The sequence below is a fragment of the Physcomitrium patens genome, chromosome 7 (assembly GCF_059467195.1).
Source record: "Physcomitrium patens ecotype Gransden chromosome 7, ASM5946719v1, whole genome shotgun sequence".
Classification (NCBI taxonomy): domain Eukaryota; kingdom Viridiplantae; phylum Streptophyta; class Bryopsida; order Funariales; family Funariaceae; genus Physcomitrium; species Physcomitrium patens.
The window spans coordinates 7,364,688-7,385,938 of record NC_143416.1 but is presented as its reverse complement, the minus strand read 5'-3'; the positions used below and the strand labels follow the sequence as shown (position 1 = coordinate 7,385,938).

General features: G+C 37.1%; 2 protein-coding genes and 1 long non-coding RNA gene across 4 annotated transcripts; 1 reads left to right on the top strand and 2 right to left on the bottom strand.

The window, feature by feature from the left end:
- Positions 1-1,375: 1,375 nt before the first annotated feature.
- LOC112285132 (uncharacterized) lies at positions 1,376-7,921 on the top strand. Its single transcript, XM_024525695.3, has 13 exons — positions 1,376-2,157; positions 3,401-3,575; positions 3,852-3,935; positions 4,289-4,530; positions 4,696-4,942; positions 5,304-5,383; positions 5,593-5,677; positions 5,887-6,018; positions 6,229-6,342; positions 6,566-6,610; positions 6,895-6,979; positions 7,147-7,200; positions 7,335-7,921. The coding sequence occupies exons 1-13, from the start codon at positions 1,865-1,867 to the stop codon at positions 7,460-7,462; spliced, it is 1,764 nt and encodes a 587-aa protein (XP_024381463.1). The 5' UTR covers positions 1,376-1,864; the 3' UTR covers positions 7,463-7,921.
- A 488-nt stretch (positions 7,922-8,409) lies between these two features.
- LOC112284975 (uncharacterized) lies at positions 8,410-10,353 on the bottom strand. Its single transcript, XM_024525401.3, has 3 exons — positions 10,212-10,353; positions 9,597-9,691; positions 8,410-9,269 (listed from the first exon to the last, which is right to left on the bottom strand). The coding sequence occupies exons 1-3, from the start codon at positions 10,300-10,302 to the stop codon at positions 8,913-8,915; spliced, it is 543 nt and encodes a 180-aa protein (XP_024381169.1). The 5' UTR covers positions 10,303-10,353; the 3' UTR covers positions 8,410-8,912.
- Positions 10,354-14,441: 4,088 nt separating this feature from the next.
- LOC149988539 (uncharacterized) lies at positions 14,442-19,824 on the bottom strand. Of its 2 annotated transcripts, none has more exons than XR_016504152.1 (3): positions 18,536-19,824; positions 16,357-17,413; positions 14,442-16,214 (listed from the first exon to the last, which is right to left on the bottom strand). It is a non-coding gene; the product is annotated as an uncharacterized LOC149988539 (long non-coding RNA). The 2 variants fall into 2 exon arrangements; XR_016504151.1 differs by having other exon boundaries at positions 14,442-16,207.
- Positions 19,825-21,251: the final 1,427 nt, after the last annotated feature.

Below are 21,251 nucleotides of genomic sequence, written 5' to 3'. Positions count from 1 at the left end.
CTTAATAAAATGACTAAAATGATATTATCATTTATATTAGATATTTAGATTCTTTGACTAGTAAAATTATCACAAGATCTATTTCAAAATTAATATTTAGAGGTTACAAAATCTAATACATAAAAAAAAAGACATATTATAAAATTTAAAAATTGAATGTAGATATCTAAAATATATTTTCATGCATGAAATTTATTTAACATCATATCTTATTGATGACTTTATTTTGTATTAATTTTTTTATAATACTCTTTAAGATAAAAAAGCAAAAATAGAATCATTAACTTCTCCTTAAACTTATTAAGAAACAAAACATGTAAATCTAGTATTAAAACAATATATGCATTACATCGTTAATTTCTATCAAGAAAATCAAACAACTCTGATGCCATTAATAGAATATTTATAAGATAGTACAATAAATTCTTATACATATATAATAATTATTTTTTGTCAAATAGCCATAAATAAAATATTTAAAGATTTTAAATGCATAACATTACTATTTAAAGGTATCTACAATAAAACAATTTGTTGTTATTATTAATCATTTTTTAAAATTATTTTCGATTTAAAAAAACAAAATAAAAGAAAAAGAAACACAAGTGATTAGAAGCAATGTAGTGGTTGCCTCATCTATGGGTCATTTCTTCCGTACTGGAATTAAATTATTTAGAATAAGCATCTATTTTTTTTTTCAAAGTAGCAGTTTACAATCACTTTATTAATTATTTAAGAACATGTATTAAAATAAAAATTTACTTATTTTTCTCTTTTAAAAAATGGCTTGTTTACAACAAAACTTAAAAGGATGCACAAGAACATAATAACAGTAAATTATCTTTAAAAACATTAAAAAATTAAAGCAATAACTATTTTTAGACATTCCAATTTGGATAAAAAATTGCAACAGATGCTTTGTTGGAAAGAACCTGATAACGTATTTTAAAAAACCACTCATCCTTTGATTTTTATTTAAAATTTCTAGCTATAAAGTGATGGAATTTTCCACTTCTACTTTTACTTTTACGTTTTCTTCTTGTTTCTCATGGAGGAATTTAAGCTCATGGCGTTTTGGGTTTTAATGGGCATCACATGTTATTAGTAGTGATAGAACTGCGCTGCCAGGAGCAATTCCAGGCGGAATGGGCGTCCGCACCGCCGCACCTCTCCAACTGCCTCGTTCCGCGGGACGACCACCACCGTGACGAAGACACAACAGTGGCGACGATCGTCCATTCTGCATCGTCTACAATGACGACGATCGTTGCGAAAAGGGACGGAGTATTGGCGGCGACCGTCGCCGTGAAGGGAGGGAGGGGATTCAGGGCTCTTTTGTTGTTGCAGCGGAAGAGAAGGGACCATCGACATAGCCAGAAGCTTGGCTAGCAGCAAGCAGGTAAGGCTTTGGAGAGTAGCGAAGGGAGAGAGAGAGAAGGCAGTGGGATTTGAGTGAGAGACGGCCTCGGCGAGACTGCAGAATACTATCTTTAGCGTTTGTAAGGGGGGCCTTCTTTGGCGTCCTGTGATGCTTTGCCTGCACTCCCCTCTTCCCCGTCTTTTCCAGCTGTGGTCACGCTTGATTTTGCTGCAACCAAGTTAATTACTTTCTGCATTACGCCTCAGTAATGTTTGCGGTCGCGGGATTCACGTTCTGGAGTTTAGTTTTGAGGGCAGAAGGAAGGTGATGACGTGATTTTAGTGACGAGGTAATGATGTCAGGGCTTGATCGACAGTGTTCGAGGGGGATTTGAAGAGATTGTGTGAGGTGGACAGGGAGAGAGAGAGAGAGAGAGAGAGAGAGATGGGGATGAGATGACGTTGAGGTTGCGGGGGATTTAGATCGAGAGGGGAACGGAGGCAGATGGAGCACAAAGGCATGGTGTTGAAGGGAGGGCAGGGATTAGGGGGTGGACCTGGAGGATTGTTGGTGAACCAAGACGAGGCGTTCAAGACGGTCTTGGCGACGGCGCAAGACGGAATGGGAGGGTTGCACGTGGGATCGGAGGACGGGAGAAGAGCTGGAATTGTGGATGGCGTGCCGCCCGAGGACAATCTCGCCTCAAGCATCACACGCCAGAAAGTTGCTGCGGCGAAACAGTACATTGAAAATCATTACAAGTCGCAGATGAAGAGCTTGCAGGAACGGAAGGAAAGGTAGTAGATTATTCCTACCCCAGTTTTACTCGTCACGGCTTGGATTTGGTTTTGCGGCGTGCAATCTATGACGAACTCGTTCTCGACTTCTATCTCCATTTTCATGTTTCTAAGCTATTTGGCTCAGATAACCTACCTTCCTCTCCTCCATCGCCAGTCTGTAAATTTCGAGATTAACGGTCATCAATAGGCGAGGGAATGCCATTTATGAATACACGGAATGTAGTCATGGATACTAGGGCTCGTGAAATCAATCACTGCACCGCGTAGATCATGGTCGTTTGTTTATTTTAGAAGTTTGTTGCGGAAGTTTGAATTCTTTATTTCGAATCTGAGAATCAAGTTAGTGGTAGCACCAGGATCTGACTTGGTGCAATCTGTATTCCTGGTAGATATGTGACGTAGTGATCTATTTCACAATGTCAGCAGGAACTTAAAATTATAAACTGTTGAAGTGTGAAATAGGTGCTTTTTGACTGGAACTCACATTTCTTCTGAAGCTCAAGTTCCGGTTAACGTGGGAAACTTCTTTTAAACTGATCAAATAGTCATTGGTTACATGCTCTGATGGAACCCTTCACAGGAAGAGTGAAGTTCGAACACTTTTCGATTCAGAGAGATCGAATTCTTGTTGTCTTGGTACCAAAGATTCGTTACATATCAGTTTTAGACATGCATGGAATCAGATCCGGCAGTTTATGCTCAAACTCGATGACCTAAGTTTCCTTCAGTGCTCGCACGCAGATCTGTATTAATTATGCCACATGCGACTTGAGTTACTCAGCTCGCAGCTGAGCCATGTCGGTAGATTGGTAAGTCACTAGGTTGGCGGTGCCTGCACCAGGTTGCACGTTGGAATTCTTCACAGATTTCAATTTTAAAATCTCATACTTATTTATTTATTTAATTATTGTACATGATCTTCTTTGGTATTAGGAATTGAGAGCTCGTTTTCAGTTTCTTTACCTGAGATTTGGCTACATTACAGAGCTTCATTCGACCCATGAAACCCTCCAAATTTGTCCGATTAGAGGACATGTCTTTCGCAGCTTTCCATTGAAGCAACACTTTTCTTCTTAAAACCACGTGCACACCCTGAGTTTTGCAAGAGATTTCCGTATCAGGGAATGAACCTACGAACTCCTTCATTTTTTGTATCGACTGGCGAGGGTTTCATTATTATACTTCAGGGAGGATCCAGCTCCTGTGAGTATTGAGTCGTTGCTGTTTCTTTCATCGACAGGCGCTGGACCCTGGAGCGAAAGTTACAAGATGCCGATGTGTCTCCAGAGGATCAGCACCACTTAATAAAGGATCTGGAGCGTAAAGAGACAGAGTTCATGCGGTTGCAGCGTCATAAAATGGGTGTGGAGGATTTTGAGCTTTTAACAATCATTGGACGAGGCGCCTTTGGAGAGGTGCATGTCTATTGAAGGGCACAATATATGCATATATTTTTGACGACTGATGGACATTACAGGAGAGAATGGTTTTAAATGACATGGGATCTTTTGGAAGGGCAACTTGGCTCAATCAAATCCTCTCTCTCCCAGCCTTCTCAGTGTCTCATGAATGAGTCTGAGTTATGAGTGATTTGATACTGACTAAATACACTGGATACTTCTGAAAGTCCCGGGGTGCCGCGTAGAATTTTGCTAAGAGGCTTTTGTTTACTGTAAAATGTGGGGCTGCAGGTAAGACTCTGCAGAGCAAAAGCCACAGGCGAAGTTTATGCCATGAAGAAATTGAAAAAATCCGAGATGTTGTCAAGAGGGCAGGTATGTGATGCTTAACTTCATTCTTCACAATGGAGAACCACGTCTTGGTAATATCTTCTACTTAGTGTTTAATATTTCTTGTTAACAGGAATGATCTGTAAGCTGAAGTTCATTATGAGAGGTTTTGGATTTGATTCGTCTTGTTATTGTTTATGAGCCTAGTCATATTTATGTGCTAAGTTCAGTTGGTTTGCATTTTCTACAACTTCTTTTTGAGCCAATTGGTAAGGTGTAAATGATGGATAAGCCCCGGAGTCATTTCCTCCGGGTTTAAGGCTACATTGAGTTTTGAAGTGGATTTTTAATGTTGTATTGGTTTGTTTGGATCATGTTTCTGATCAACACCAAAACAGGTTGAGCATGTGAGGGCTGAAAGAAATTTGCTGGCAGAAGTGGATAGTCACTGTATCGTGAAGCTCCAGTATAGCTTCCAGGACTCTGAGTACCTATACCTGATCATGGAGTACCTTCCTGGAGGTGACATGATGACGTTATTAATGCGTAAGGATACCTTAACAGAAGACGAAGCTCGCTTCTATGTGGCACAGTCCGTTTTGGCGATTCAGTCTATCCATAAGCACAACTACATCCATCGGTTAGCTCTGATCTTCGAAACCAAGTGTTGCTTTTACACATTTTGGCAAGCATGAAATACTATTATTAGCGTTATTGGTCCTGGCCACCTGCACTAACCATCTTCGATCCAGTTTACACAGAGTATGGTTTGACGTGGTGCCATTTCCTATACTTGTTGTGTCAGGGACATCAAGCCTGACAATCTGTTACTGGACAAGAATGGGCATATGAAACTATCTGATTTTGGATTATGCAAACCTTTAGATTGTAGGGCCCTATCAACGTTGCATGAGCATGAGCCCAGTACTGATGAGGAATACCGGGAGCCTATGGACGTAGAGAGTGGGCGTCTACAGCCTTCCTCGCGAGGGCTGCCAAATCGTAGTCAGCAAGAGCAGTTGCAGCACTGGCAGCGTAATCGGCGGATGCTGGTACAAACTCACTTTATCTGGATAGTTTTGGATGAGTGTCGCCTTTTCATGATGATATTTGTGATAGCTAGAGAAACATATATATATATATATATATATATATATATATATATATTGCTGTAAAAAGGGAGTGGCTATTAGCAAAGTAAATATGTTATGCTTCGTGGATCTGTAGGGTCTCATTCTTTAGCTTGCAGTCTTAATTTCACTATAATATTGAATCGTGCTTGTTGCTATGTGAAGTAAATTTTTTGAGCGTTGTTACGTTAAGCAAAGTTAGCTCTTATCTTTTAAGACGTGGTACATATTGCTACTTGTGTGGCTTCATGTTCCGAGCTAATACGTTTGTAAATAAATTTAGGCATATTCCACCGTTGGCACACCCGACTACATTGCACCTGAAGTGTTGTTGAAGAAAGGTTATGGCATGGAGTGTGATTGGTGAGTACTTGCCTTCAGCTTTTGCTATCATATCATCAGAAGGGGGGACTACCTATGTAAATATTCTTGTTGTATCTGCGGAAGAAACTGCCTTTCATCTCTAACATTTTCGAAGATTGTTAACTACCGGATTATATCTGAAGTTTTAACAGAATATCTTTTGTAAAATGACCTTTTCTGTGATGATGATGTGATGATTACCTTTACAGGTGGTCACTTGGAGCCATCATGTTTGAGATGTTAGTTGGTTATCCACCTTTCTATGCGGATGACCCTATGAATACATGCAGAAAGGTTTGTACTCCCATGTTTTGACAACTTTCGAAACTTACCTTGTAATTAGTTTATTGGTGATCACTTTACACAATATTTATTTGTTTGGTTTGAGCTACTGTGAGTTGTTAGATGCAAAGTTTATTCTTATCCTGAAAAGGGGTATACTTCATGTCCTACTTTATTCAAGAACTGTAATTCATTTACGATAGTTGATTCGTGTTGTGCAGATAGTAAATTGGAGAACATACCTCAAATTTCCAGATGAGGCTAAGTTAACACATGAAGCCAAGGATTTGATTTGTCGACTGCTCTGTGATGTAGAGCATCGTCTAGGGAGTAGAGGTGGAGATGACATCAAGGTGAACTTTCTTTTATTAGCTTGCTAGGTATTCATTTTTGTGATGTTGGCCGAGTTGATAACCACAACTGCAGCTCTCAGGTTCGTTGATCTTGCTGGTGATGTGATAATATACCTTCTTTATTGAATTTGATCTAGTTGATAGAGGTGGACTATTTGGTTTGGTCGGAATGTATCAATGAAGTCGTTTATGAATTGTTTTGTTATCTAGGCGCATCCGTGGTTCAAAGGGGTTCCATGGGACAAACTATATGAAATGGAGGCTGCGTACAAGCCAGAAGTTAATGGGGAACTTGACACTCAAAATTTTGAGAAGTTCGATGAGGTACGTTTTTCTACTATCTGGTTTGGGTGTCCAATATTTTGTTATCCTTCATCGGCAGCGCAAATGTCCCTGTTGGATTTTCAAGAGATTGCGACGTGTTAGGATCGTGTTCAAAGCTGACAAATTGGATGATTTATCCGAGTCCGTCACTTTTCTTTATGTGCTGCCATATGTGCCATATTTATATCGGGTTGAATATCTTCGTTGTTTGTGATTATTACAGGTGAATTCTCAGCCTCATGCTTCAAGATCAGGACCTTGGCGGAAGGTAACTTAACTTATTCGTTCCATTTCGAAATTTTCAATGGACATCTTATGAAAACTGATCCCTCTGAAAAGATAACCAGAGATGCTTCTTTTTGATATTTACTTGGTTGGGATATCGATTTGGTCAGAACTTAAAGTGCTATTTTTTTTCTGTTTTGACCGAATTTTAGCTTGTTGAGCTTGGAATTCAACTTCTTTGAACGATAATTTTGATTGGCGATTAATTTGTTTATGTCGTACGCTGCCGATTTTAAGGAATCTCACGTTAATTTTGGATTCCTTCAGATGCTGACTTCCAAGGACACAAATTTCGTGGGATATACGTTTAAGAACTCGGATGTGTTTAAGGGGATGATGAACTCGCCAATTGGTACGAAGCCTCATTAAATCTCAGTACATCTTAGTCTTCTGATGAGGGGCTGGGTCTTGCAAAATATCAGCCTCTCAATATGTGTTATCAAATACAAAAATAATTTATTTGTTTTGGTGAAGCGATTACGGTTGTGCTGACATTTTATTGCTACGTTTTCTGAGCAGCGGAGCTCAAGAAGAAACCTCAGCCCAAGAGACCATCCATCATATCTCTCTTTGGTAGGTCACTAGTACCTCTATGTCGACCATTGCTCGGACCTTCTTATTACCACTAGAGAAAGCATTGTTGGTTTGGGTATATTGAAAGTTATTTGCAATCTGTTACTTACGACGCCAGTAATATGTGTCCGCAGATCATACAAACGTTGGTGCAGTATCCAACGGTGAGGAGTCTGGTGACACACACTTTGACGTCGCAGCTGGCCAATCTGATGAATCAAATTCATCATCCTCACTACGTAAACCTCAAAGCAGTAGATGACGGATGTTCGATTCAGGTGGTTCCAACCTATTTTCTGAGAATCTAACTATTCATATCTAAGGACAGTGGAACTAGAGCCCGTATATTAAAGGTATGTGTCTGGTATATAGCTGTAGTGTTGAGGATGTAGCGTTGACGGGTTTATATTCTTGAATACTGGTTGGTTTGGTAAATAGTTCGACATTGTCTGGATGGTGTCTTGAAGAATACAGTCTTGCCACGCTAAAAACTTGTGCCTGTTTGATGTATGCGATGTACAACAAGTACCATCATGAAGTAATATCAGATATCCGAGTATAGGCAAAGACCTTGGGTTAGAGTGACGAAGCGCTCAAACTAGGTGTTCAGTAAAACATCCAGTCATATTACTGTAAACCATCCTGTCGATGATTTGTTTTCACCGAAGATCTATAAGCTTTACTCCTGTGGATCATGACTTAAAGCCTTGCCATTAAATTCTATCGATTCATGACTCTACGAATGCCAAAAGCTGCATGTCAAGAATTTTTCTATTCAAAAAAATTATTTTCAGCAGTTCAGTTTTTCTCTAACCTTTCCCACTCATTGGATGAAGACAATCGTGAACACTGGGAGGGAGGGAGGGAGGGAGGGGGCGGGGGGGGGGGGGGGGGGGGCTAGATTTATTTTTCCACTTCAGCATCCCACCACATTACTGGCAGTAGCCTGCGTATATAAATTCTTTGTCAAAGTCGGACAATTCAGTAGGGACACGACGATCATTCGATTGTTACTCTATCCAATCATAATCCAACTTGCAAGATCCAGTGTTGCGCCATGAGTACCTTTGTGGTGGATTTACTATGCAGAAATGAAATCATCGCCATGGAGAATCTGGCCTACAATAGCCCAGAGATACATAAATCGACTTTTAATTCTGGGTGTTCGATTCCACTTTGCTGTATGTTTCGTCCAATTTGCTACTGATGGGGTTTTCAAAATTCAAAAAATTTAAATTGTCGACTAGTCTTTCGGATTTTGGACTTCAACTGACCAAATCCTGCTATTCTTTTAGTCACAATGAATTTGCGCAGAAGTGCCTTCAGCAACTACTCTTGAGGGGTCGAAGCAAAAGCAGGCACTGATGGAGGTGAGAAAACAAAACTTTCTAGGTTCTTCGAGATGCAGTCGATGTAGAGTTGATGATTCAAAGAAATACTCGACTTGCATCAGATTTGGATCTATTAAGCACTGCTGCTGCTTTCATGTGGCGTAATTGGGTAAACGATTTACCATTTTCTTTCAACCAAAATCCTCTACGCTAGGTTTACTTTTCTGACCTAATTCCTGGTTCAATGTCGTTGGTTCCGAAATACATGAACGAAATTTGTTCGTCGGAAGTCGTGTTGAGGCGAGCAGAACGACCGTTACATTTAGGTGGAGTGAGTGAGAGAGTGAGAGAGTGAGAGAGAGAGAGAGCTGTGACAAGTATTCACGGGAATATGACTTGAGACCTATTGCTGTTGTGCAAAGGATTCGGGCCAGTGGGAACCATGCGGTCGGATTCAAAGTGCGCCGACGTCGATCTTCGGGGAATGCCGGACTTGGCAGGTGGAGGATGATCGCTTGCTCGAGTTCGTGGAGGTCGATCCGCGTCGGGGTTTGGTCTAGTGGCAGCACTCAGGGTAGTTTTTCTTTTTGCTCTGCAGACGACGCGTCTCTGTTGCTCACCGCAAGGGGACAGGACGTCGCGTTGGATTAATTTCCGCGTCCGACGTTGTCTTTGGCTTCCACCCCGCAGCATGGTAAGGCTCCATGCACCGTCGGTGAAGTACTCGACATCACTCGCCTGCGGAAGAAGGGCAATGGATTAGTCTATTGTAACAGGATTTAGTCGCTAATTTTGAATATTAACTTACCAGATGAGGACTAACTGGCCTTCGAGACCGTCGTCACGACATCACTTGCTACACGCTTTCTAGATCCAATTCAGCAGGGTCGATTATGCTTTTTGTCGTGAACCTCAATGCTACATGGCTGCGGCATCTTTCGCATCGATTTAGTGGAGGCACCGCAGCTATGACTAAGGATTAGTGCAGAGGAAATTCTCGGCCATGGCGTCTACATTCAGTATGAATCGTATGAGATTCAATGGCAAGCGAATGCGGCTGCGTACCTTGGAGTTAGGGGGATTGCGCTGTGGGACTCCCCTCGCAATCGTAGCCTGTGGAACGTTTTTCAAATCTGCGTTCGTATGTCTCTCTGAAGATGCTGCAAAACCGGCCACAGGGTCACACGAAACTTAGACTTACTCTGAGCTATTAAGAAATTGAGTCTTGTAATATTTTTCGCAGCAATGCAGTATTCCTTGGGATGAACCATCTCGTAGCTAGAACATGCTCTTCACACAGACAGAGATCGTGATGTGCCAGGTAGACAGATTTGCACTAAAAATAGGCGCAGGCGCAGTTTGCACTCGCTTCCTACACTATCAGCACAATAAGGTGCACAATATTCCCACGGGCAGCCAACCACATGATCGTGAATCGGGATATCTTGGCGTGCAATTCGCAGCAGAAAGGGGTTTAAGAGCATTTTGTTCATTGAGATCTAAAGCAGTTCACCCGCAGTCATCTTTGTTCAAAGGGTGCAAAGCAAACCTCATCTCTCAAGTATTGCTGCGCAGGAGGAGTTTCCTGACTTTTGCGGCCTCAGACTACACTGAACTGAGAGAATGCGGCAAGCGATTTCATAACCATGATTAGAAGTCGATAAAGGGAGCATGGCTTACCTGGTGTGGATTGGAAAAGAGGTTGACTGAAGGTGATAAGCGCGACTAATGTGAGAACTAGTAGTAGTGCAAAACTCCAGCTGACCGCCATCGCGGATACTATACCTCCACACTAACACGAAATTGCAAATGTCTGACATGCAACTCCTCCTCTTCTAGTGCCGAACCTCAGAAGTCACGTTGGTCACACGAAAGCAACAACCGTTTCAATCTCGACTGCCAGATTGAGATTTAAGTATAAGGATAACAATTCTCCTCGACTCCTACTGCTGGAAGTGCAAGCCGGATTCATGCCAACACAGAGCGGCTCGTGGAACTAACGCTGGCGGATCCTCAGTCCGTAATTATGCTACAGATCTGGTGTGTAAATGTTGCCTCACATTGAGACATGCAGCGTCTGAGGCCACGCTTCGGCATGATGCTTTAAGAAACGACGTCATCAGCTCAGCATCGTTGCTGCCAGAGTTGCGGGCTGCGCACTTGGTACAGTGACAAAATCGGGTCATCGCCCGACCAGATGCCTCCAAGTGCACCCCACTAGAATTTGGTACCAGCAGTACGCCTGACACAAAAATCGTATATCACACATGCACTGGAGAAAAGGAGGGAGAAAGGGAGGTAGGGAGGGAAGTTGTCATTCACGTAATGCAACGTCCTAGATTACACTGGTTGCAAAATTTTCACGCGCGGCGCCAGCCACCACAACCGATCGCAAATTCCAGGCACAGAAATTAGCAGAGACCATCGAGCACATGAGAACGTGTGTCTTGCATATTTTGTGGCAGTGGCAAGTGCAACATCAAAAATATGTGAGACGGGGACGCGGCATCTAACGGGCACCACTGGCACTGGCAGTGGCAGCAATCTCCAGAAGCAGTGCAACCTCAGTGAGTACTTGATCTTCTTTTGATAAGCAACTTCATCTTCCCCAGAACCGAAACAAAACAAAAAGATCCCTTTCCTCCTCTCTGCACTTCAGTTTAGAACTACCCCTGGTGATATATCGGTACAGATTGCAGTTCCGTATGCTCTTTCTCATTTCTACATGATTCTACTTCCATACGCAATATCTGTAGTAACTCTGAAGAGATAGTGATGGAGATGGTGCCATGTACAGCAGCCGGCAGTCGCCAACAAAGAGGAGGAACGGCATGAGGTACAGTCAAAGTGTGAAGACTAATCATAAAAACATGGACCACCTCGTTCTTCTCCCCTCATCACAGGATTGAAGGTGGCTATGGTGGCTCTTGTGGGGATTCCTCGAAGACCCTCTTCGGCCCCCAGGATGTTTGTGTGAAGCTTTGCAGGCAGCCACAGATCGATGCAGCAACGGGAGAAGCCCTGGGATTGTGCCTTTGTGTTGATGCTTACACAAAAGGAGCTCAAGTGTCTGCAATCAATCAATCACAGAAGGGGAGAGGGGAAGGGGCTGCCAGCAAACAGCCCTCCATGAAAAAAGATGAGGATAGCGGTGATGACAATGATGATGTTTTTATGTGCCACACACAAACCAGGGCTAATTTGCGGGACTCATGTGGCGATACCGTAATGCTCCCATGAGTGCCATTTGTGAGATTCTACTACAGCAAAAGGCTCCTCGTTCCAGGGCTCAGAAACAAGACTTCTGTGAGTTTTTTTTTGTCACCCTTCCCATGCTTCTTTTTCTATTCAGTACCTGCTCTCTCCCCTTCTGGCTCTCGTTCCTTCTGGGTTATAAACAGAAGTGATTGTAAACATTGAAGGTGAGATTCTGCATTTTAAACATATTCACTCCTTAAGTGCAGTTTTAACACCATTCTCTCCAACCCAAGTAGGAAATGGAGAGAAGATTTTATGATCCATGTAGCCCTTTGTATTTTGTTCTTGGTTATGGATTTGGCTACCTCATAGCCCCCCATTCATCATCTCATCATCAAGCTGGGCTCCACAGTTCAGTTCTCACATCAGCTTCAAATTGAAAATCTCAGAAACTAGATTTGCAGAATGGAAAAAGCACAAGATTTCCTGAAGATCCCACAAATAAGAGCGTTGATCTGATTGGGAATATGAATGTGACTGCAGCAGCTACTAGATTGTCCACCCTTGAAAGGAAGGAAAAAGCAGTGACTGTCATTGGATTACTTTGCACACATTTGCACATTACACATGTATATGTATATACATGGGTAGATTGAAATACTTATACGTCTGTTTTGTCTTTATTTTATTTTATGTGTATTCATAATTTTATACCAATAAGAGGGTATAGAGGATTCAACTAATATTAGTGCCAAGTAATCTTATATTGTTTGTTGAAGATTCTTCAAGCACATATTTTTGGTCAAATTTCTTTTAATTTTGGTGGTCGATTTTAGGTATCTTTGTTTATTGTTGGATGCCAAAGGTAGGGATAATTGCAGGTTGAGTGCTTTGAATGTAGCACTTTGTATTAATCTAAACCTATTTAATGAAATACATATTTAATTGTTTTAATTATAATGTGTATTCATTAGTAAATATTTTCCACTTTTATATTCTATAATTGAACATAGTTGATATTTTATTATTAATAATAATAATAATAATAGTAAATAATATAATTATTTAATTTTCATAAGTAACACTTTAAAATAAAAACTTATAATATAATTTATAGAGAGAAATAGTATAGTAAATACTAAAAATTATTAATAGAAAACATTTGTAAAAACTGTTTGTTAATTTAGATGCCATCATTTAATAATTTTAAAAAATTTATTCATCTATGTAGGTATATATATATATATATATATATATATATATATACACACACACACATGTATGTATACATAAATATATGACTTATCTTTTGCAAATAATTTTTATCAATAGATCACTTATATTATTGAATTATACATACATACATACATACATTTATTAAAATTTATTTAGATAATACACCATCATATGTATAATTTAAATAATGTAATTAAAAAGTAATCCAATCACAATCATACTTAAATATTATTTTAATTCATTGTAAGTTTAATATTACTATGATACTATAGAAATTAATGTTACTATGATTCTTTAAATTTATGCATATATCTATATATATATATATATATATATAAATGAAAAGAATTTAAAAATTTAAAAATTTAAATTTTAAAAAAATAATCAAATTTCAATACATGCATGTTCTACAATGACAATGTGAAATACATTGCATCACAACAGAAGTATCACATTGATCTTCTTTAAATGTAAAGAGTCTTTAAAATTAGTAATTACATTTTAAAAATCCTAAGTAAATTCTTAAGTATATATATATATATATATATATATATTTTAATGAATCTCTACAAACTCAAAGTATATAAATTTTAATAAGAATACATATGCTTAAAACATTGCCATATTGACATTAAATTCTATCTTATAATGTGTATAATAATAGAGGTCACGTTTCTTATCCTAAAGGTAAGAAAGCTCATGAGATGTTGGTGGGCGGTCCCTAGCATTTGTGTACTATATGGCATCTATTTGTATGCTTTGTGTGTAGTAGTTGAAAAAAGATATAAAAACTAAAAATAAAAAATTCCACATAATGTTAGGAAAACAAACAAGAAGATTATCTATATGGCTGTCTTCTAATGTTATAAAGTGTTAAGTAGATTTTTCGTGTAATTATATTATGCAACACACATTCACAAGTTATCAAATTAAATCAATAATAAAAACAACAAAAATATAAGCTTTACTTAATCAAATCTATAAATCTAATCTAATAAAATGTAATCAAAATTCTGACATAAAATAATGTATATACAATTTAAAAAAATTAATTTAAGTTTTTTTATACATTAATATGATTAAATCAACTTTAAATATAATAACCATGAGTGTATATGTAAATATATATATATATATATATATATATGTGTGTGTGTGTTCTAGTGGAAACTTGTGCTATTAGGCAGCCCAATTTCTAACATTATCATCCATCCATTCCCTTGTTCATGCATGATTCCTTGTTTCTATATTCCTTTATTCCAATGCATTTCTTTGTTTCCATCCACTCTCTAGTTTCAATGCATTTCCTCACTCCCATATATTTCTCTATTCCCATGTTCAACCAATGAAGAGGCTTTTTTATGTTTTAATCTTATTTCTAAGTTATTTTATTTAATAGATATTCATACACATACAAAATATATACAACATTTTTTTTTGTAAAATTTGCATTCTTGATTTTGTATACAATAATGCATATTTTTTTTTGTTTTATTTTAATATTTTGTATAATTTTTGAATCTTCTTTAGATTCAAAATAAGATACAAAGTGAAGAATAGAAGATTAAGTAAAAAAAGCTTTGAAAGTAAACAAAGGAACTATGTTTACATTGACCTTTTCAAATATAACACTATTGTTATTCTTAAATTTTAAAAATATTATTTCTAGTATTATTGAAGTCTTTCTTTTCATCTTCTTCTAGCATCTTTGATGAGAAATTTTATAGGAAGGTACAACCTTTTAAAGTTCATGCCATTTGATTTTCATAATTGTTCTCCAACCTAATGCCTCAAATTGAGTGGGAGCTTCGAATTTCATTGGAAATTGCACTTGCTTTTCGACAAAATTTTCATGTTTCATAATGCATTTCTAGTGATTCATCTATAAATATTCTTAAATAAAAAATATTTATTTTTATAAGAATTTTTTCCAAATTTTTAATTAGATTAAATTTTATATAACTAAAAAGCTTTTGTAAATCTATACTTGCAATCATCAAATACATATAATAATTTTATAAAATTGGTACTATCTTAATATATTTATATATGATTTTTTAAGGAAAAAAAGAACAGAAAAGAAAAGAAAAGAAAATTATAAATGTCTAATTCTATTACTTGTAAAAGTAAAGATTTTGATTTTTAACAAAAATAAATAAAAAAATAATAAATAATAAATTAAACTAGTGTTGTTTGTTTGTTTGTTTTTTTTTGTTACTTAGTTTTTAGTTTTTGCAAGCATGGAATTAGTACTAATTGATTGTTGTTGTAGAAAAAGAAGTACAAATTACCTATCACTTGTAAAAAAATGGGCACCACTTTAAAGTGGATTTTAAGGTGGATTGTTGTTGTAGATAAAGAAGTACAAATTACCTATCACTTGTAACAATCCACCTTGTTGTGTGTGCTTAAGCTTATTTAACAATGTATCATAGTCAACATACGAGTATTACCAATTCATGAAGGGGGTTGGGATCAGGTCCTTTAAAGTGGATTGCAATTGACACGGTTACACTAAGTGTAATTTATTATCTGTAATGACATATTAAATACAATCCCTCTTAGTTAAAACTGCTTCACAAATGTGTACAATAACATTCATATACAAATGAATCAATAAGCAAACATAACGTTGATGGATCTTAGAATGGCAATGGATTGAGTGGACCTCAGAAACCTCAAAAGTCACTCACTTAAACAAAGACTGAGGCAACGATCAGACTTGCAACTTATCGTGAACACCCACCTTGAAAATCTTAAAGTACTCGTTACAATACTGGTTTGTGAGACATGTTTTATGAAGCAAAGTTTATGAAGCCCTTCTCATTCAATTACTCACAATTTGAGAGTGGAATAGTCGTGAGATTGCTTCAGCTAACACCAACTTTGTACGTTATTTATTACTATTATATTAGATCTCAATCAAGAAATAGAAACACCGCCTCTTCTACCAGGACCCTGAGACCCTGATTGTATGTAGGTACTATGAAATGCAACCAAATTGCACATGAATACTGAGTAGAATGAATCAACCATGAAGTTTTTGTGTGTCAATTGAAGGTTTTGATGGATAGAGTTAAGAGCAGAAACACAAGCTTGATTTTCTCCTATATAGCAATCTCAACACACATACCTTATTCAGGGATTGTCGTTTGCCTGTGATGGAGAGTGATAGGGTGTACAAGATCTTTCTATTATATCTTACACTGCTGTTCTTGTGTGGAGGTCTCTGTCCGATTCATCTGCAAGCTTCACGTAACAATTAGCAACGCAGATGAGCAATAATTTAAGAATAATCAATTGCTTCAAAACGACGAGCATAGGTGTAAGCTTTTTTCTGTCAGTCAATTCTCACAGCACGCAATCTTCCATGAGTCGAGTGTCAGCGTACCTTGACAATCACGATGTGAAGAATCATGTCTTCCGTAGTTGAAGTATTCAAGTGTTGCTCTTCAATTTCCGTAGCTTTTTCCAATGTCATTGACATATGGATTAAAGAGTTGGAGTCTCGTGTGCGCTTTAACCGCATCATAGCTTCTTCACCTAAAATGTTAACAGTTACAACCTATTTCTTTACAGAAGTTGTGTGAACACGTAGTGCCAATCTTTATGACTTGAATTGATCTTCTTAAGAGATTTCAGTCGACGTCTTGCTCAATAGAAAGTTCAGTCAACGCTCGCTCTTGATTTTGAAGATCCTGCAATTCAGACTCTGCCTTTTAGCTTATCTTGAAATTCGTTAATGCTATAAATAGCGTCACTCAATAATGTCTTCTTATCCATGTGTAAAAAGCAAAAATCAGCGACAAATGAAATGAATAATTAAGCTGCCGAAAGAAGAAGCAGGAGATGAAAACTACTGAAGCGACATCTGTGGAGAGGTGAATGAATGTCAAACATTTTTCTTCCACTAAGACGACGGACTGATCAAAACTTGAAATTCCAGTTGCACTAGTAAGAGGTCCAGATGTTCCCTTCTGGTGTGCAAGGTTATGGATTTTTTTGAAGCAGGTTTCGTGTCAGTCAAGCTTGCTTGTGGAGTATCTGGTCTCAATTCCTCCACCAGTTATCTGTAGGTCTTAAGAGGCGGTGTGTCAAGACCTGGTTGCCTTTCCTATTACAGATTGTTGTGAACAGATGTGTGTCGGTGGCGCGAATTGTGCGTCATGGTCATGACCAGCATTTGAACCATTGCGAATCATACTTTTATTTGAGATCGAAACACTTCTTTAGGCCATTGACGTCAGACTTGGGCTTGATTGACTGTCGCAAACTAGCCATCTGGCTACTACAAGACTAAGAAATGTGACACGGCTTCTATTTCATTGACTGCCACATCATTGGTTTATCAATACCATCTTGATAGTGTGAACGACTTCCCAACTTTCTCTCATCTACCAAAGCCTGATGGAACGTTGTTTCACGACGTGAACAGCATCCCATTGAACCTGTGTAATATGTGAAGGGCACTTGACGATTAGATCAAACAAAATGAACACACCCTTCTCCCCAGCCCAGCATCCTAAAAACATAATCACCAATTTGAAATCTAGTGTTTTATGGAATAATTGATAAGCTCAGGTGATTTTGGTCAGTCGAGACGAATATTATGTAGTGAATGATAACATTGACCTGCCTTCCGACTTCGACTTATGAATCATTCCGACTTCGACTTATGCTGCATCGTAGTTATCTTGTGAAGGGTAGTTTTGATATCACCCAAGTTTTACTCTAACACGATCCTGAAGATTCTTAATTTAAAGTAAAGAATTTCTCTGGCTGCCAGTTTGAGTTAAAAAAAATATGCAATGCCTACTCAGTACTTTACCTCAAGAAAGTGTGAAAGATACCAGCTAAAGTCAAGCAACGAATCGCTTTGGGAAGATGATTAATAATCAAGAACAATTGAAGATGGAAAATATTTGATTGTTAAAATCAGCAGCTATGCCCAGGCCGAATGAGGAAATAATCTACAAAAGCTGTTTCTATCAACCAAAGAACGTGCGGATTATGACCACTAGTTCAACACTTATTACAAGGTCGAATGATGTAAGCTTACAGCGCTGACGGTCTACTCGATCCCTCACCAGCAGATTTATACTCGTACCAGACTAGAAAGTAACCTCAATAATCTGGAAGATTGTTGTCATTAAAGGTGTTCGAGGGGGTGAAGTTCCAAAAAATAACAGTACATCCGTAAGTTTTTAAGTTATAAGAACTGCGGACGTGTTCGTCAACCAAGATTAACGAGTGAGTCTGTTTCGTCAAGTTTTGATCGAAAGCTTGATTGGATCTGCAACGAACCAGCCTTGCTAGGCTGTATGATTATCAAGACTTTACGCTTCCGTACTTGAGAAGATGCATCCGGGCGAAGATAGCTAAAACTATAAAGAATATGTTCGAACGGAGTTCTGTTCGATCTTGTCATACAAAGCACCGTTCTCCCAGCTTTTTAATATATAATTGTTACACACAAAGAACATTCAGAATGATGAATAAAAATGCAAAGAAATGCTGTAACATGTTGCTCGAGGAAAATAAAACCACTGGAGGAGATCCAAACTCCTTACATCTTTCCAGTATACAGAAGGCCGAAAGCTGCCAAAAAGAGATCATAAAACTAATACACGGAACTCTCTTTCACCAGCAAGTGCAGACTCTGCAGCAACACCTTCTCGTCCAATTTTAGCTCCACGTCCTGACTATTCTCCTGAGATTCGAAGCCGTTAACGCCACCATACTCCGAGTCCCATGAACTCGCCTCTATCATGACTAAATCCGCTGCATCACATACGTTCGACATACAACAGAGGAACATCCATTTTACAGCTCGATCTATTTCAACAACACAAAATTAGATCACATACATGACACCCGAACACCTCCACCACCAGCTTCTTCTTCACGGATCCACTCCACCAACCTCCTCCTCTACATCGATCCATAATCAAATCCATGTGACATATGACTCCACATAAAACTCGTCCTCTTCTCCGCCTTTGATCTCTCACTCATGTTTAGAACGGACTAACGAACAAGCGAACGTCTAAGCACAAGCAAACAAACAAACAAACAAACAAACATGTAAACCCGCATCATCTCGCTCCCTCCCTCCCTCCCTCCCTCCCTTCAAAACTGAACAAAACACCCTAAACCCTAAATTGAACAAACATACATATATCATTAAAACATACCTTTCATCTTCTTAACAATGAAAAACGTGGAATCGAAAAATACGAAACATATTGCTTACAGTATATAAGTGCATTTTTGAAATGTGTTTATCAGTTTTTGCATAACATCAGTATTTTATTAAAATTTTAATAATTTTAATATCTTTAATTTATCATAGATTATTAAAATGCTACAACAAGATGCTTTATGCATAAAAATTTAAATGTTTTTTTATATTATGTTTGATTTAATATTATCAATTTGATATTTATTAATCTTATTGTGTGTAGTTTTACATGCAATAAAGTTTTCTTCAAATTATTAATAATGTATGAGTTGGTTTTTATTGATTTGTATTTACATTAATTTTAAAATTAAAATTTCAATTTTATATTATTTATTATTATTATGGTTTCATTAGCTTAATATGATTTAATAATTATAATGTAATTTCAGTTTATCTTTATAGAAAGATCAAATTCATGATCGATATTGATTCTAGTTAGTGAATGGCTATTATATTTTGATTTCAATAAAAGCAAATCTTTAACCTTTAATACTTTTTACAAGAGACATGATACCATAATTTTGTTTTCTTAAATTTTGATTTTGTTAACAGTCACGAATAATAATATATTGTAGAATGCAATAATAAATTTAAATTTTAAAGAGCTAATGAATATATTTATATTTATTTAAAATAAAAAATCATGAATATTATTTAAATATGCATTTATTTAAAATTATTTTTAAAAAATCAGATAAAAAAATAAAAATGACTCATCTACGTTTTAAAAAAATTAGAAATAAAAAAACCAGAATTAAAGAATCAAAATAATATTATTTATCTAACATGAGTATAATTATGTTTTAGCAACTATGTGTGTTCAACACATGCATAATTACACGCAATTATTTATTTATTTATTTTAATATATTTTTGACATATGATAATTATACAATAAAATAATGCTTTATTCAAAAAATATTTATTCAAAGATTTGTTTACTGTCTAAAATAAAAGAGTTTTAAATGCCAAGCAACAGAATAGTATGCCATCACAATCATGCTTCATTTATTTATTTATTTATTTTCTATTGTTGAAAAGCTTTATTGAATGTTGGTTGTTTTGATAGTACATCTTTTGCAGTTTTTCTCACAATGGATGTCTTCCTCTATGGTTCAAAAGCTTTTGTTTGTGTGCAGGGGTCTGAAATATTTTGTATACATGCCAGGGGTCAGAGAGATTTATTTGTGAGACACTTTTGCAACACAACTTGCAATTAATACAGCAAAGAGGCCAAATCCATTCTTACTAGGAACCTAAATATTTTCTCATGTGTTAATAGGGTCATTGAAGCAAAAACACCCTCACATGTGGAAAAAATTGTACCATATGACAAACACAACCATATTACCATGTTTTTATCAAGAAAAATTGCACATCAAAGATCTGAAACTCAACTTGATATTTGATATGAAAGAAAGAGAGGTAGATGCAAGTGGAGCACACATGGTTCCCTAGATGAAACAAATCAATTCAGTAACATACAAATTGGCAGCATGGACATTCTTGGTCCAAAAAAGTTGGTGATGCTTTTGGTACCTCTAATGAAACAATGCATACTAGAAAAGAAATTAAGGCTATATCCATAAATTCTAATATTTCCAACCTCGAGGTTAAAGTCATTGAAAATCAATTTTCAGAATCTTTAATGAATTTTTACGATCAGTTTAGTTGTTATATAAAGTTTGCTTGCTTCCTTGTTAGAAGCTTTAAAATTTGTTTATTAGAAGTTGCAGTAATAGAAGTTTGGAGGCAAATTAGGATTTTGCAAGCACAACAAGACTAAGAGTTATTGTAAGACCAATGACTACTATAAGGTCAACAATTGTAGTAGGACTAATCATGGGATTAGTAGAGATCACAATAACAATCAGGCTAGCAAATAGGATGGAACTAGTAAGGACTATAGTAGCAATAAGATTGGATACTATTATTGAACTCTTGGTAAAATAGGATCAAATTCTTTAAGATCTAAAACCTTATCAAATCCATAACAACAAAGATCTTGACACAATGTAAGATTAAGCATATCAAAATAAAACTGG